The sequence below is a fragment of the Pungitius pungitius genome, chromosome 3 (assembly GCF_949316345.1).
Source record: "Pungitius pungitius chromosome 3, fPunPun2.1, whole genome shotgun sequence".
NCBI classification, from domain to species: Eukaryota; Metazoa; Chordata; class Actinopteri; order Perciformes; family Gasterosteidae; genus Pungitius; species Pungitius pungitius.
In genome coordinates this window covers 6,075,898-6,092,310 of record NC_084902.1, presented here as the reverse complement: position 1 = coordinate 6,092,310, position 16,413 = coordinate 6,075,898, and the positions used below count along the sequence as shown (strand labels likewise).

Genomic DNA, 16,413 nt, shown 5'->3' with positions numbered 1-16,413 from the left:
CAGTAGAAAGGAAAAAGTTTTCCTTTACTTTGATGATGATTACAATTTTTATCATCTGGTATCAGCTGAGCAACCTCTGAGACAAATACACTGCAGGCACTTACTTCCACTGAGAAGGCCATCCATCCAAATCTACTGAATGGGAGCAGATCAAAAATCAGGGTGGCTTTAATCTAGAGTAAGACAAAAGAAATTGTGTTAAAAATGCATTATTTACAACAAAATTGTTTTGGAATCATTTGTGTGACAAATAAGATTCATGCTGTCTGAAGTCTTTACCCAATTCTGTTTCTCAATGTTATAAATTCAATACTTTTTCTCTCTGCTATGTCCACACACCATTATTATCTGCTATTGCCAGGAACCGATCTTTCCCTTACTTTTTTTAATGTAAGCCAACCGTGTGAGGATCGAAGGTATCATACGATTTTCTCACTGTAAAGCCTACTGAGAAAATGTTGTTTGACCTGACTGGAACAAACTCCATCCAGTAAGCTCCGCAAAGTCGGTTTCAAGTCCGATACTTTTAACACCTTTGACCTATTAATCCGGGGGCAAAAATAACGCTGACAGTATACACAGTAAGTGTTTTTTGTTATACAGTTCAATGAGATCTCTTTCTGAACAGACATCACAATCAACAGCTGGATTTACCGGTATTTGTGCTTTTGATATCATGACAAAATCCTGCCTGTGGTACCATAAGAGGCCGTGGCTGGCTTGGCGCTCCACAAACACACACACACACAGCTCTCACACCAAACAAACCGTACACGTGTCACCTGTCTGTCGCAGACGTTCTTGTAATAGCTCGGGGGCCACATCATCTGCTGCACACGATTAAGACATATGTGTCTGCTAGGCCCTTTAGATCCCCTTCCTCCATCCTCTGGAGAAGCAGCCCTTTTTTAAAGTTATGCCTCAGATCCTCGGTGCCTGAAGGGGCTCTAAATGTTTTGACACTTTCACAAAATCTGAAGAAAAACTTTTTACCATTGCGGTTATTATGGAGGTGTTTCTACCCCGTGTTTCTTTTCTTTTTTTTGTGGTTTGGACCCGCTCACACATGCATTAACAAATGATGTGCGTCCCATTCACTTCCTGTTGTGGGAGACATCTGCTTCCGGTGGTGATGAAAACTGGCATCTTCTGCATGGAATGGAGTTAAATCGATGTTGCCGGTGTGTCGTCGTTGACCCCACTTGACACAACCCACGTTCAGCACTTACCTGTATTCCTCCTTTTTGTAGATTTACCATAATAACATACTTCTGATCCGATGATAATCAGCAGTTTGTGTTGTTGTGGATAAATTGAGTCCTGCAAATAACTGTATAAATATTATTATTAATGCGGTCCAGATCTCCCTGGTGCGTCCGTAGGGACTCAAATCTTCTTCCTGCTCATCTTTTTGTCACTGCTGCCGCAAGATTGCATGAAGAGGGTCTCATAGAGCGGATCCCTCACCTCTTGGTATACAACCAATTCTGTCATTATGCTTCCCTCATTAGTGAGCTAAAAAACATCAAACATTAGAGCGTGCTAGCAGTGCTGGGTCAAATACCTGTGGGAAAGCATCTTGTTTTAATCAGCTTGAAATCTTACAACAAACTGTATATGAATATGTACAAATCAGTCACTGGCATGATGGTTGTCATATAGAAATACAACTCCAAAAAAACACAGTACAGATGTTATTCTATATCTGAAAAAAACCTCAACTCTATCAGGCAACCAAAGCAGTTTAAACAAGCCGTAGAATGAATGTACAAATATGAGCTGGCCTAGTTCTGCTCTGGAGGAAATTATATCGGCATTATACGGAGCAGATTTGGCTTCATCCTGCTAGCAGCCCTGTCCATGTAGACTTAATTAAGTTAAGCTAATTTTCAGTGAGTCGTACTGGAAGTAAAGCTTTGAATGTCTGCCTCTCTATTCATTTGGATGTATCACTGCTGTGGTTCAGTGAAAATATTGAATAATTGGCTACGTTTTTTCCCATTTAATTTGTTTTTTTAGTTTCCATACCGTCATACCTGTTGGCCGTGTTCTTGGCTTTTTACACCCTCTGCAGAGCAGCTGCACTCAGACGAGTAGAGCTCGAGTGCCCTCTTGGAGAGCAGATTGAGCGCGGCGCTTGCACGGGAAGAGCACACACTTCAGGCTCTTTGCGCCTCTTTGCCTACAATTAAAAACCTACAGTAAGTACAAATCTGAGTAGAAGGTGTGATCGAAGATAAAGAGACTCCTACCAAACCTGCCAGAACAGTACAGATAACAGGTACAAGCCACGCAGGAATCAAAGCAACGGAAAGATATGGTGAAAGTAAAACAAGGACGAGAAAGCCGAGCCAGACGTCAAATAGATCTTCTTCTTCCTCTTCTTCTCTTGAGGGATCAGTTATTTTGTTTGGAGGTGCGGCGATTCAAACATTCAACGAAAGAGAACTCGGACTAAATACTTAAAACCAACATTCCGTATGTACAGTTTTATATATAAGCATTGTGAAACACATATGGTCAACATGCACTGGCATGTCTCTGATAAAGATGAAGGACAGAAAGGACTCCCGGTTTAGTTATGCTGATCACAGACGCCCTTCAAAATGTCAGCGCGCTCTGAGTGATTTGAAAGGCTGCAGACAACGATGGAGACAAACAGTGCAGCCTGAAGAAAGGACGCGCAGTGGAGGGACAGCAGGACATTGGGTGAAGGTCAAGGTCAAGGTCCGGGGAGGGAAAGATGCGAGAGGTGTGGAGGAGAGCGGGAGGAGGCAAACAACAGTGGAAGTGGTGGACAGACGAAACCAACCAAGCCCCCTCGTTAACCGATCTTTAACCTTCTGAGTTTTGCGTGCCAGGCTTCTGCTGCGGTTGGAAGGGACTTAACACGCCGCCCAGCTGCAACGATGCACAAATAGGTTAAATCCATTCACCGCCAGCGGCAGTGAGCGCGCTGAACATGCAAACTGATGTCCCCACAGTTCACCCGTCAGGGGCGGTTAGCAGCCACAAAGTTGCGTGCGTCGTCGTGGAAACATGAAGCCGCTCTGACAGTGAGTCTCCGGAGCGTCAATCAGCCCGGCTGCGAGGTCGTCCGTGGTGTGCGTCCGCCTGGAACTCGCTGTCGGGGTCTCTGCCAGCGATGCTGCAGGGTTGCGAGTGTCTTTCGGAGACAGACAGCGTGTGTGATGATGAGTGTAAAGTTATAGTAACGTTTAAGCTGTGTGTTTAGCTGTGCAGTGTGTGTGTGTGTGTGTGAAAGATTTCTACAATTCGTCAACACTCCGAGTTGGCGAGGCCACGAGTAACAGGGCGACGCTCTGAAGCCAATTTTGCATCGTGGAATTGCAATGTCTGCATCTGTGAAGTGATGTCATGAGGCCCGAAAAGATAAGAAAGAGACGTCTGTGACATAGTGGATAATATAAATTTAGTTAAATCAGCTTCCCAGAACCAACACTTACCTATTCTTGTTTGAATCATTAGCTCCTAAAAGTTGCAGGATGCACTCATAGTCGAATCCTTTTCTTTCCGTCGTTGAATGTGTGAATGAGCAAGATAACGAGGACACTGTTGCCAAAAAATATTCCGGGGAAGTTTCTAGACGCAGGTTGATTCGTAGCTACAAAGCTTTGTGATGTCATTGCGTGATGACGTCATTACGTAATAAGGTGAAAACTGCATCATGACACAAAATTATTAATAACGTTAATTAACTGTCCATTTCGGCAAAAAATATGATTTGACATTTGTTTGTTTAGAATTGTTTGTTCATTAAAACACAATAAAGTAAATTATTTAACAATTACACGTTACACATTGTTGAACAATTACATTTATTTTCTCATTAACTAGTAAACCAACACATTCTGAATGAGTATAGTTTCAAGCTAACATGCTACCAAACAGATCAACAATTATAGGCACAAGCTAATAATAAGCTCTATATGCTATTTCATTGAACAAGCAATTAAACTCCAGTAATGATCCGTGCACTAGGCATCTCTTCCCAGCTGTCTGCAGGCTGCTGTGCACGAGCTGAGCGCCTGCTGTTGAAGTCTCTCACGGTGCACTTTTGCAGCCAGGTTTCTGTGTCATTTAGAGGGAAAATACGTGCCTCTAAAAAAAAGTTGCTGAAAGTGCCAAATATATTTTTTAAATAGCTAAATGTGTTGCTAGGAGCTGTTTGAAAAAAAAAAAAAAAACAGTGGCCGGGACAGTCTGAATAGTCTGAATCTAGCAACAGAGTTGCTAAGCTGACAACACAGAAGGAGGCCTAGGAGGCGGGTCAAAGAGAACCCTGGTGCCATAGTGTGGAGCATCTGGGTGTTTTCATCCAAATGACTCAAACCTTGAATTCTTTTGGTTCATGTCCAACCAATCTGCTTACAAAGGAAAGAATGTGATGGAGCCCTCAAGGCCATATCTAATGATCTTTATGCAGCCACGCCTTAAAGAGTGAAAAAATGTAATGTAATGAGTATAAAGGATATGGAACTGCAAGAGTATTTATAAAAAATGTAATACATATAATTAAATAAAAAAGATGAATTGAAACCATTATCATAATGGCTCTTGGCATTGGCTCCTGTCATGCAGTTATTTTTGGTTCTGTTCTTGTCAGAGGGAGATTTGATGTCTCCTGTATTAAAAAAACAATTTATTATTATTGTATTTCACCCCAATTTAGATAAAAGCAATTGTCCAAAATCACATTAAAACTCTGTTAGTTTGATGAAATCCCATTGCTGTTTTCATTCCAAATGTAAGGCTAACATTGCTTCAGTTTTGAAGTAATAAAAGGATACAATTTCGTTTTAAATCATGCAGAGGCGGTTCAGTGGCTCTTAAATCACCCCCTTATTGAGCTCTAAATGTACCTTGTTAGATTAAAAAACAAGAATTATTTTCATAGTTCCTGAAAGGCATTACATGACAGCAACACAATGGAGGTGACTTAGCAAATAGAAAAATGAATCAAATTAAAGTTAAATTGTATTACAAAAAAAGGTTCCAGATCTGATTACATTCGAAGCAAAAAAATAAATGGGATGTGTGTGTGTGTGTGTGTGTGTTTGATGGAGAGAAGCAGGCAAAATTAATATAACAGATGTTTGTTGGTTTATGGCAAGAAATGATTCTGAAAGGTCAGAAGACAGAGTTTGACATTTAACGAGGCATGCATCTTATCACTAGTAACTCACACACACACACACACACACACACACAAAGGATTGCAGGTTGCAGCGTCTCTTCTTCTTGACAGAGAGCCCGAGAAGTTTGATGTTTGTCTGCGCTTCGGATCTACTTTCCATCAAACATTACTTATCGGGATTTGCATGATCATTTCATAGTGTGCAGCTTAAGATGCAAAACACATTTCTCAGTGCAACATACACGCACACACACACGCACACACACACACACACATGGCTGGCAGATCTCCAACTTCATTTCAACTGCACTCTGGCAGACTGATTGAGTGATCAAAGCTAATCGCATTTAATCGTATCCAATCATGTAATAACCAGCGCTGAGTGCTCGGAGGCTGACGAATCTACCCCCTTTTCCCTCACTCACTCCTTGACCCCTTCTCCCCTCCTCATCCGCCCACCCGCGACCCCTTCTCTTGTCTTACACGCTTGCTCTCACTCAAACACTGGGCTGAACAACAGAGGAGGGAGGCTTAGAGGGAGGGTGTCGATAAAGAGGAGCCCATTGAGAATGAAGGAGACAGATGAAGCCCCTCTCTCCTCCTTGAGGATGGCACAGGTTCTTCCCTCTCATGCACTTGCACTCTTGCACTTCATTTTCAGTAGACGGTTTGAAAAGCTGCTGCTTGTAAGCCTCTGCTGGTTTACTTTGCTTTGATCAGATCACATGTGGTTATATGTGATAACTAGCAGGGGTTTAAGCTGACTGCACCCAGTCTGTAGGTATTCTCAGGGTATGAATTTTCATGAGATTGTGTGGTTGTGACACTGCGGCTCTGAATACCTTTTCTAAATGTTGTTTTTCAAGGTGAACACATAAAATCCTAGAAGCACCAACTCAATCTTGCATGACCTTATAAGATAAAAGCTCCCCTGTTATCTCACATCGGCTCTGCGGTCTCCACCTTGCTTCCCAACCTCATCTTTATTAAAGCAGAAAGTTGCTTTGATGCGTCCAAAAACAAAGGCCTCTCACCTTGCAGTCAAATTGGCCCTTGCACGGTGTTGGCATGCTGCCGGCAACGTATTTGCAGAACTCAATTCATCCACAAACGTGCATCTGAAACACCTTTCTGACGTCTGAATTGAGCGAGCTGTTCTTTTTTTTTCCTCTTTCCAAAACCTTAAAATCATTCAGGCACGGCCACTTTATGCAGAACAGTTTGGACTTTTAGTCTCAAGCTCTTGATTTTCATTCTTTGCACAACTACTTCTGCTTTTTTTTTTTTACAACATCATCATCCAACATCATGACTTTCCATTATCTTCATCTATCCTGCTTTCTGCCGCGCCTTTGAGTCCCACATAGCAATAAACTCTTTTTAAACCTCTTGGACAACCGCTTGGCACAGACTATTTATTGCAAGAACGCTCCATTACTTTGAAGAAGAGTCATTGCTTTGTCTATCTTTGGTTTTTTTTTGGCGCTCTGTGGATTTTGAAGGGGGGGGGTGGGGGGGGGCGAGAGGTTTGATCAAAGTCAAAAGAAATTAAAAAGATCGGATCATGTTAAATTTGATCAGACTTATCAGAGGCAGGCTGTGATTGGGAGAACCGCCGCTCTGCTCCAAGTTGAGGCCTCCTACCCAATCTTCAAAGAACGAGGGTAGGGTAAATATTTGTTACGTAACTCGTAAAACCCGAGACCCTTTGCTGCTATTTCATCCAATGAATCTCTTTCGCTTCTTGTCGAGTGCTCGGCTTTCACTGTGCCGAGACTGAACAAATGCATCCATCGAGTGTCATGAAGACCAAAAACCAACTGGAGCGTTTCATTTCGGTTCATCTTTGAGCACCTTGTGCCTCCGACCAAGCACAGATTGCCGTGCGTTACAGTGTGAGGCCGTTTAGCTATTGTATCAGAGGCCTTTTTGCAGCTTGCCAAGCTGACTATCCAGGGAAGAGCTGTTGTAACATAAAACTTGTACCCACAAAAAAAAAAAACTACTAAGCTCTAGCCAGAGCCTCGGGTTTTTGGCGGCACACATTGAGATAGTAAACAAACAACCAAGTAGATATCAGGGCGTCTGTTTGTCTCCTTTCCCAGGATGCTTTGCTGCGGCTGGCAGCGGTTGTTGACGCGGGCTCACTTCGAGTGGCCCTTCGAGACAGCGTACGGGAGCTGCTACCCAGCACGGTATTTGCACAGACGCACACAGTCTCTAAAGTTGCACAAACAGCACATTTCATGTTTTCACAATTCATCATCTGAAAGCCGAAAGCTTCTCGTTGGTATTCAGAGCGGTTTGCTTTTGAAAAATGGATGAAGCTCATCAATTTAATTAGAATGTGATTATAAATGAATGTGTGCGTTTCCAGGAGTGTGTATGTGTCTACATGCTGGAGGGTTACTCGAAGCTGCTATCTGAAGACCCGCCACATGAACTGCCACGGGAGGGAAAGATCAGGTGTGTAACCCTTTGTGTGTCTTTGTGTGCACGTGGTTGTGTGTGCCACAGATGTTTTGCAGTGGGAAAAGGAAAGGAGATGAAGAGGGAAACACAGGGACGGCTTTCTCAGTGTGACAAGCAGGTGTTACCTGAAATTACCCAAATCACAACACGGAGTCATCGCTAAGATGCTGGAGGAGGTTATCCTCTCTTTTTAACCACATATATTGCTGTCTCATTACCCCCCCCCCCCCCCCCACTCCGCCCCTTATCACACACTTTATCTGACATCATATCTCATCCTCTCCACATTCCCGCCTCACTGTATCGGTGTGTCTGTTGTTGTCAGCTTTTTCGCTTCCCAAAGTGAAAACAAAGCAGAAGTAGCACTAAGCCGGCTGTGTGTCCCCCCCCAGCGCTCCTCTTTCTTTCTCTCTGAAGCGCCTGAGGTCCCTCAGTGAGACGCCGCGATCCTCTCCTCCTCTCTTAAGTGCTCTCTGAAAGTCCACAAACCCCTCGTGCTGCTGTGACGGCTGTCCAGGCTGCGGCTAAAACCAACACTACATAATAGATGAAGCTGTCTGTTGGACAGGGGCCCCTCTTCCAGCACCTCATCGCCACACAAATACATACGGAGTATGCACACACATACAGGCTAGAGGTAACAGGGATATTAAAAGAGCTACAGGGCACTTGGTCACTTTTTACCCTCCAATTCACCTGCTTACATAAGCCTGTTATCAGAACCGTGGCGCGCACACACACACACACACACACAAACACACGCAATGGACCCATCCAGGCGGCAGAAGGCCACTTTGTTTAAGCCTCATTCCAGCCCACTATCTAGATACGTACAAGCTCTTTAACTGGACCTTGACACACACACACACACACACATAAATATGCACCAACAAACCGAAAAGAGTTTCAATGATTGTTCATCCGCTAAACTATTGATTTTGGACCATTGAAACCACACAGACAAACAAGCTATTGTTTGCATGCTAAAAGTAAACTCACAGGCTAAATCATAACGTGATGAATATGCACAACGCAGCTGCACAAACGTTGAAACAAAAGTCTCAGGGTTGCAGGCCGCGACAATCGAACCCGGCAGGTTGCCCAACTGTCACGGGGCAATAGCATTGAGAAGGACAACTTGTCAAGCTCACGTTGCAGTTTAGAGTCAACAGTTACCCCGCGCGTCTTCGGTCCGCCCAGCGGGTTCAAACCCACAACCTTCCTGCTGTGAGCGGACAAAACGAACCGCCGCACCAACCGCGCCACCACTTCATATGCAAATTCTTGATAGTTTGCTAATATATGTAAAAGAAAAAATTGACAACCTGCTTCATGCAGAACTACTGCCATCCCCCCTCGATGAAGCACAAATTACCTAAATATGGACGAGCAATAACTTTTACAGAGCCTTTGGGGCTCCTAAAAGCAGAGAGGAATTATTTCACACGCTGTTCGTCACGTTGTTCTCGTTCTCTGACATCTGCGAAACTGTTTGGAGCGACGCTGTTTCTCAGTGATGGTTAAGCATTTACGACGAACGGAGCTCGTAGCGGAGGTTTAGGCAGGAACGTGAAGTTTATTTGCATCACTCAGATCAAATAATCATCAGCTGTTTTCTCGGAGCGAGAAATTCACACCCACACACCCACATTTACTATATATTTGTGGCCTATTTTAAGGTCCATCACTAGGTCCTCGCTGCTGCTGCTGTTGTCATTGGCTCTATAAACACAACGCCTACCCCCATCAGCCGTGACCTGTACCATATTCTAATGGGTTCACAATGTACTGCAGCATTAATTCAATACACAACATATTGGACACGTTAGGGTAAATGGTATCATCTAGCAGGTATGTCATATCTGCTTTGATTGAAGACATTACACAGAGGTCAGCTGTATTTGTCGCCATAGTAAACTGTGTGAGCTGCAACAAATGAACACTTTAAATCAATGCACCGTGCAGAGGTTTGGCAGCAATGATTTGAAAGGATTTCAGACTCCGGGAGCATGTAATGGAACTGTACTCTATGTGTGTGTGTTGTCATTTCCTTATTCAGACTTGTCTGATTGTTTTTGGTTACCTAAGCGTGCATTGACGTATGTGTATTCTGAGAGCAAACGTATGTGTCATTTGGCAACGTCTCGTAAGACAGCTGCCCTGAATTAGCCGAACAGGAAGTTCATATAATTAATTTCACAATGAAAAACAGTTCTTTTCCGACTTGTTTCGCTCATTATCAATCAGCACAGAGTCAGGTTTTCATGATGCTGGTTATCTCTTTTTTTCCATCTGCGCCAATTGTCTTCCAAATCCCCTCTTCCTCCCCGTCTCACCATTGTCTGACAAAGTGTCTCCTTTTCTCAGCCCTCGCAGCAGTAATTGCTTTCCTCAAACACGAGTCAAACTCGACTTATGTCTCTCTGTCTCAGGAGCGTCGTGGACCAGCTGAGGCGATGTCAGTGCCTCGGCCTTCCGACGTCCGAACTGCCCGAGAAATACAGAATCTGCCTCGCGGCGCCGTTACCGGCCCACAGAAGAGGTGTGTGTGCTTCCCCCTCCCCCCCCCCCCCCCCCAGAGAACAGAGAAGTAGATCAACGTCGGAGTGTGTGCGCGCATGCACGTGTGCTTGTTTGAGGAGAGATGTGAGAACGGGGGAGAGAAAACGAACGAAAGGTGGGGAGAGAAGTAGTGAACAAGAGATGATGATTGCCCGAAAGACAGGGATTGTGCTGCGTGGGCAAAGAAAATTGGACAGGAGCGATTAGGGTCTGCGATGAGAGGGGGAAAAAAAAAATGCAAGAACTTGAAAGGAGTGGATTGAATAGACTCCGCATTCCTCTTGAAATTAACGTCGTATTGTGTAATCTACAAAACGGATAATAACCGCGAGGGCTGTACAGTAATCATGGAGACTTTCTAAAGTACAGATGCATGAGCTCTGAGCATTTACTGATGTTGCAGAAGCGAAGGGTTCGTCGTGTGCCGAGGTAAGCACGCCGCACATGTCGCAGCGGTCACCTCCCCGAGATCAAAATAACTTTTTTTCCATTAAGACGTGCTGTCGCTATCAGCGCTACGCCAATGAAAAACAAAAATGGGAAAAAATGAAAAATAACAAGCAGTGTATTTCAAGCACATTGGGCTTGTTTTTTTTCCAATGTTCCTTTGTCCTGCATTTTTCTATTCAGTATTAGAACATGAAGAAATAACAAATGGGGACAAGGTCGCGGAAGAAAACGAAAGAAGGAGATAAAAGGACCCAGAGTGTGTTATGTTCGAATCAATGTTAATTATTGTTGGGGTTCTAAATACTTTTCTTTCTTCTTATTTCTTTCTTTCCCTTAGCTGTTGTCATTCCTCTCTTGAACCAGGAGCGGGACACAGCCATCGCTGTCTTACTCGTGAGTCCATGCAATCAAGTGCCAATAGAGGACTAAACCAAAAGCATTCTTTGATATTACTTCTCTTTAAGAAAAGGTCAATATTTACAATTGAATAAGATACTGTACATACGTGCATTCATTTACTTGCATGTAACCATCCCAACACAAACAAAACTACAGATGTAGAGCTCATGAAGTCGACTGGACAGAAGAATCTGTGTGTGTGTTGCAGGTGGGCTGTAATCCACTATCCGATCAGGATGAACTGCATCTTAACGTGCTGGAGAAACACGTAAGCTCTCTTTTTCCACCTCTTCTAAGGTAAAAAAGGTCAAAAATACAATCAAATAAAGCACAGCCTGGTGACAGTAGGACAGCTGGTGTTTACTCTTTTTTTGATGATCATTAAATGAGAACCACACATATAGATGGCAGGCCTCTGAAAGACGCTGCACCCACAATTCACACAGTGATTACACAACAAAAGGTTGTACAAAAACACAAACCATTGTTACAAAGTCGTCACAGAAACAAGGTCAAATTTAATCACATATAAAACATATTAAAAAACTCAACACCCACATCGGTCCTAGAAAGACCTCATTTTTTCACCAGTAATGTGTGTTTTGCATTCATTACCCTGTGTAAGACAGGTGATGTTTACTTCAGGAGCCTCTTCATTGATTCTCTGAAGTACCAGAAAGCATCAGACAGCATTTTCAACTCAACATACTTTGGTGCTTGTGTGTGTGTGTGTGTGTGTCTTTGCACACGTGCATATCATCACAGGCCTCAGTGGCGTGCACGCGAGTCCAGGCTCTTCAGACGTCCTACCAGAGGCTTCCTCTCAGTCCCTCTCCCATACAGTCCCACAATGCACTGCAGCACCTCCACGTCTCAGACCAGGACTACTGCGAACTGGACCGCAACATTCTGCAACTCTGCGGTATGCACACATAAATGGTTAAGAACATTGAGTAAAGCACCTCTCTCATGCATATCACATTTCCTACACCTCGTGTATACAAACCCAATCACACACACAGTCACGCTGGTATATTTGAGGTGAGGTATGTTGATGGAGAAAGCCCTTCTGGATAAAGAGCTCGTTGAATTTAGATGGACTCCATCAGTTGCACAAGGAATGTGTGACAGCCCCCTTGTGAAAACACCGTTTAAAATATCATGCATAATGGAAGTGGACTTGCTAATGTTGTTCCTGTGCACAAACACATTCATCAACATTTTCTTCCTGGTAATTGTAAGCAAATTTGAGTCGGCTTCGGTCTCCTCCGTTTTGTTCTCTGACCTCTGCCTCACTTTCCTGCTTCTGCGCACCGGCTCTTTTCTTCTGTCTTCGTCTGGAGTCCCTCAAACCCCGGTCGTGTCTTCATTATTAGTCCCTCTGTTGGTTGGTTCCCGTTCACCCTTCCCCGACCTCCCCGTCTGGATGCATCCCTCCCCGCTTTGCTTCCCGTCCACCTGCGTACATGCTCTGCATTCCCCGTCTTCCTGGACGCCAACCTTCCCTTGCTCCTCTCTGGTTTTCACTCCCATCTCTCTCTCTCTCTCTCTCTCTCTCTCTCTCTCTCTCTCCCTCTTCTCCTTCAGGTGAGCTCTTTGACCTTGATGCAGCCTCTCTCCAGCTCAAAGTCATCAATTATGTAAGTGGTGGAGATCTTCTATGCTCACTCAAGCAGACACACACACACACACACACACAGAGTTAAAGACGTACAGTAAATGCAAAACGTGGTATCCTGCACTTCCTCCGGTCATTACCAATACCGCAAGCTTTTTATCACACAGTAGCCCCATACTCTGTCACGTCCATATATCTATATGATAGGCTCTCTGTAACAGGGAGGGAGGCAGAGGAAGAGGTGTAATGATTTATTGCAGTTAGGGAAAAGCTTTGAGGGTGAGAGAAGACAGAGAGTTATCAGCTATTCAGTGTGTGCAGAAACCTGACAACATTTGAAATGAATGGAATTATTCCCCGATAAAGAACATATGAGATAGAGAGGGATAAAGTGAGGAGAGAGATCTGAAGGTTATAACGCACAAGAGGGACAAAGTCTCCGTCCAATGGCTACAGAGAGTCTTAATGGATGTACGCACATACTTGAAATTTTTTTTTTTAATCCTACTAATTGTGCATGGAGGACATGTTTTTAATGTTTTATTGGAATACATTTGTGCGGCAGTAGTTTTTTTGACCATTAATTGATTAACTTAACGTCCAGTGATGGTTAAGTGGCAAGACCGTGGATATTTAATGTGATTTAACAAATACCATTACCAGAACTCAGTAGTAAAAATGTTGACCCTTCTACTGAATTATACTTAATTAAATAAATACCGATGCTGAGCCCCTTTACAGCAGCCGCTATGTGTTTCCTCTTGCAGCAGAAAACATAGATAACTCTCGATGCATACAGACACACTCTGAATAAAAAATTGCTTTAGCCAAATCCTTTTAAAAATCACCATTAATTCACTAAGAAAATGGTCAAATCCAAACCGCTATCCCTGACCTCCCCTGCTAACGTGTCTCTGGAGGACTCGATCAATGCACAACACTGGAGCAGGAGTGGGACCTCCTTAATCCTCCTGTATCCAAAAGGCTGCAGGGGTTTTCAAATGTATTTCGAATCGGATATGATTTGTTTCGCCTGTTTATTGTTGTCGTTGCAAAAAGGGGTGAGAGGGGGGAGAGGAGGGAGGAGAGGAGGGAGGAGAGGAGGGAGGAATGGGAGCAGGAGATTGTCGCTTCTGAGCAATCCAGAGTGTGCAGGGAACTACTTGGGGCAGCTCTCACGGGATTAACTGTATTTGGGGGGAAAAGAGGGTGGAGGGGTTTATTGTCATTTGTGGGTGCAGCGTGTTGCTTTGTGTGTGTGTGTCTGCATGTGATTGTGCAGTTTGTGCGCATGTTCAATGCTTACGTGTGTGTCTGATTTACCAGTTTGCTGCTTGTTCTCTAGCCAGCTCTGTGGATTTCAGAGAAGAATGATGTGTGAGGAAACACAGCTCTTGTGACTGTGTGTGGGTGTGTGATCATGTACCTACAGTATGTGTGTCACATTGTATATGCACGTGTGTGTGTGTGTGTGTTTGTGTGTGTGAATGAATGTTTCTCATCTCATATAACAGCAGAAAAACGTTTGCAACTCGGCACAAACACACTCAACTATATGTGACTGTGTCCCTGTGTTTATGGGGTTTCATACTCAAATAATGGTCTCGTGTGAAGCTGTAAATTCACAAATGCTAATGTTTTTTCTGTTATTTACAGAGTATGAATGTTTCCATCACTTATTAAGATAATAATGAGGGAAAGAATTCTGTGTTATTGGGAAATGTAATGTATGAAGTTAAATGTAAAGCAGTATAAATCCTCTCCCAAAATCTCCAAGTACATTCCAGATATTACAGTGTGAGGATATAATAATGAGTCTTTATTTAATATTTAACTCCTCTTCCACTGTCCACTGATTTCTAATCCCATCTTTCCACCTCCACTGTGCTCCAGAAGCACTTGAATTGATGCCTTTAAAAACAATCTGACTGAGTCTGATAAAGAGAGTGTTTTTTTGTGATTGGATTTGTGTTTGTGTCCTCCTTCAGCTGCAGGAACAGACTCAGTCGCAGTGTTGTTGTTTGCTACTGGTGTCTGAGGACAACCACCAGCTTTTCTGCCAGGTACACGCACCCACACGCATGCACAAACAAATGCCATCTACTTATTAAGTCTATTAAGTGAGCAGCGACCTTTGAACTCTGTGACCTTTTAGGTAGTTGGAGACAAAGTCCTGGAGGAGGAGATCAGCTTCCCGGTGAGCCCAACAAATGCAATGATTCATTCCAATGAAACGCCATTGATTTACACCGTTATTTGCATTTATTGGTTTGTTTGGATTCTTTGTTCTCTGTTAATTAAATCATGCCTTAGTTCAGTTGGTTGGCATTTTGAATAGGCTTTTTTCAGTCAATGGTTGTAGCACAGACTTTGATGCAATAGAATGCTGTACATACATAGTGTATCATACTAATTTATTATATTTGAGATTTTCTATTTCATATAGAAATGTGTTATTACTACCTTTGGGTCTCATTAAGTCTCCTGTCCCTAGTTGTGGAGTGGAAATAGCATTTTCATCATGCTTTCTATTATGGTGTGAATAGAGAGAGTTCATGTAAAGAGATATTTTAGAACACGAACAAACACACCTTAGATTTTTCCTGATTTTAACAAACGAGGGGATAGAGTCCTCTCAAAATAAACAACCTTTATCTGCATATTTTAGCTTCAGGGACGCTCTCAACAAGTCTGCTCCCTTCCAGTCCCTCCCCTCTTATCAAGCATGTTCCCTGTATCACTTTCCTTTTCTCGCCTCCTTTCAGCTGATGTTCGGACGCTTTGGTCAGGTTGTCGAGAAGAAGAAGTCGATTACTCTGCAAGACATCAGTGCTGTAAGGAGACATTTCATCTCTCAGCTATCCATCACTCTATTCCCCCGTCATATTAAACATATTTGTTCTACCTATTCTTCCCCCCAGGAGGAGCGCAGGCAGCTATCCAGCATGTTGGGCTGTGAGATCTGCTCCATGCTCTGTGTACCAGTGGCCAGCAGGGCCACCGGTCAGGTGGTGGCACTGGCGTGCGCCTTCAACAAGCGGGGCGGGCAGAGGTGCGTATGAGAAAGACTGTGTTCAGACTGAAAGCTGTCATGGAGCTTTTTTTTGTGAACATAAGCTCACACTGAACCATTTCATGCGGAGTAGATTCGCGGTGAAAACAGACGTCTTTTTGAACCTCTTACCTTCCCTCTAAAATCACTATAACTTGTGGACAGATGGCTTAATGCTGAGGTGTATTTAAAATACGGGGACGTCTGTTTGAGATGAGTTGGCACTGACTCTTTATCTGACAGCAGCGTACAGTGACGTCGGGATGGGTAGGACTGATTGGTCAAATTCATCGGAGAGCTTACTGTTATTCACACAAGAATGTGCTGCATGCTCCCTCGGAACCGGATACCTTTACTTTGGAGCTTGTCTGGCTGTGTGTACGTGTGTGTATGAGTGTGTGTGTACGTGTGTGTTTGTGTCTGTGTGTGAGTGTAGCAATGCAGATGGCTATGTGATGACCTAGAGTCATGTCATGAGTCTAACAGCGGGTGGCTTGGCTGCCTTGTTTGGCACCCTGATTTGGCATGTGTGTGTGTGTGTGTGTGTGTGTGTGTGTGTGTGTGTGTGTGTGTGTGTGTGTGTGTGTGTGTGTGTGTGGTCCTGCCAGGAGCAACACTGTATGCTATCTACTGAATACAGAAGTTTTGAAAGATGTGCTCCAGTGTTTGCTGGAACAATCTGGTAGTGTGAGAAAAGTCTTT

At 43.7% G+C, this 16,413-nt stretch overlaps 1 protein-coding gene across 5 annotated transcripts in view; it reads left to right on the top strand.

Annotated features, from left to right (window-relative positions):
- Positions 1-16,413, top strand: part of LOC119212439 (cGMP-dependent 3',5'-cyclic phosphodiesterase) — a 111,217-nt gene that overhangs the window by 80,917 nt on the left and 13,887 nt on the right. For all 5 annotated transcript variants that reach the window (XM_037462830.2, XM_037462847.2, XM_037462838.2 and 2 more), the window contains 11 exons: positions 7,264-7,353; positions 7,536-7,624; positions 10,063-10,172; positions 10,980-11,035; positions 11,250-11,309; positions 11,807-11,963; positions 12,629-12,681; positions 14,648-14,722; positions 14,815-14,856; positions 15,425-15,493; positions 15,581-15,711. In XM_037462830.2, the coding sequence (XP_037318727.2) occupies positions 7,264-7,353; positions 7,536-7,624; positions 10,063-10,172; positions 10,980-11,035; positions 11,250-11,309; positions 11,807-11,963; positions 12,629-12,681; positions 14,648-14,722; positions 14,815-14,856; positions 15,425-15,493; positions 15,581-15,711 (932 nt within the window). The remainder of the gene's footprint in view (positions 1-7,263; positions 7,354-7,535; positions 7,625-10,062; positions 10,173-10,979; positions 11,036-11,249; positions 11,310-11,806; positions 11,964-12,628; positions 12,682-14,647; positions 14,723-14,814; positions 14,857-15,424; positions 15,494-15,580; positions 15,712-16,413) is intronic.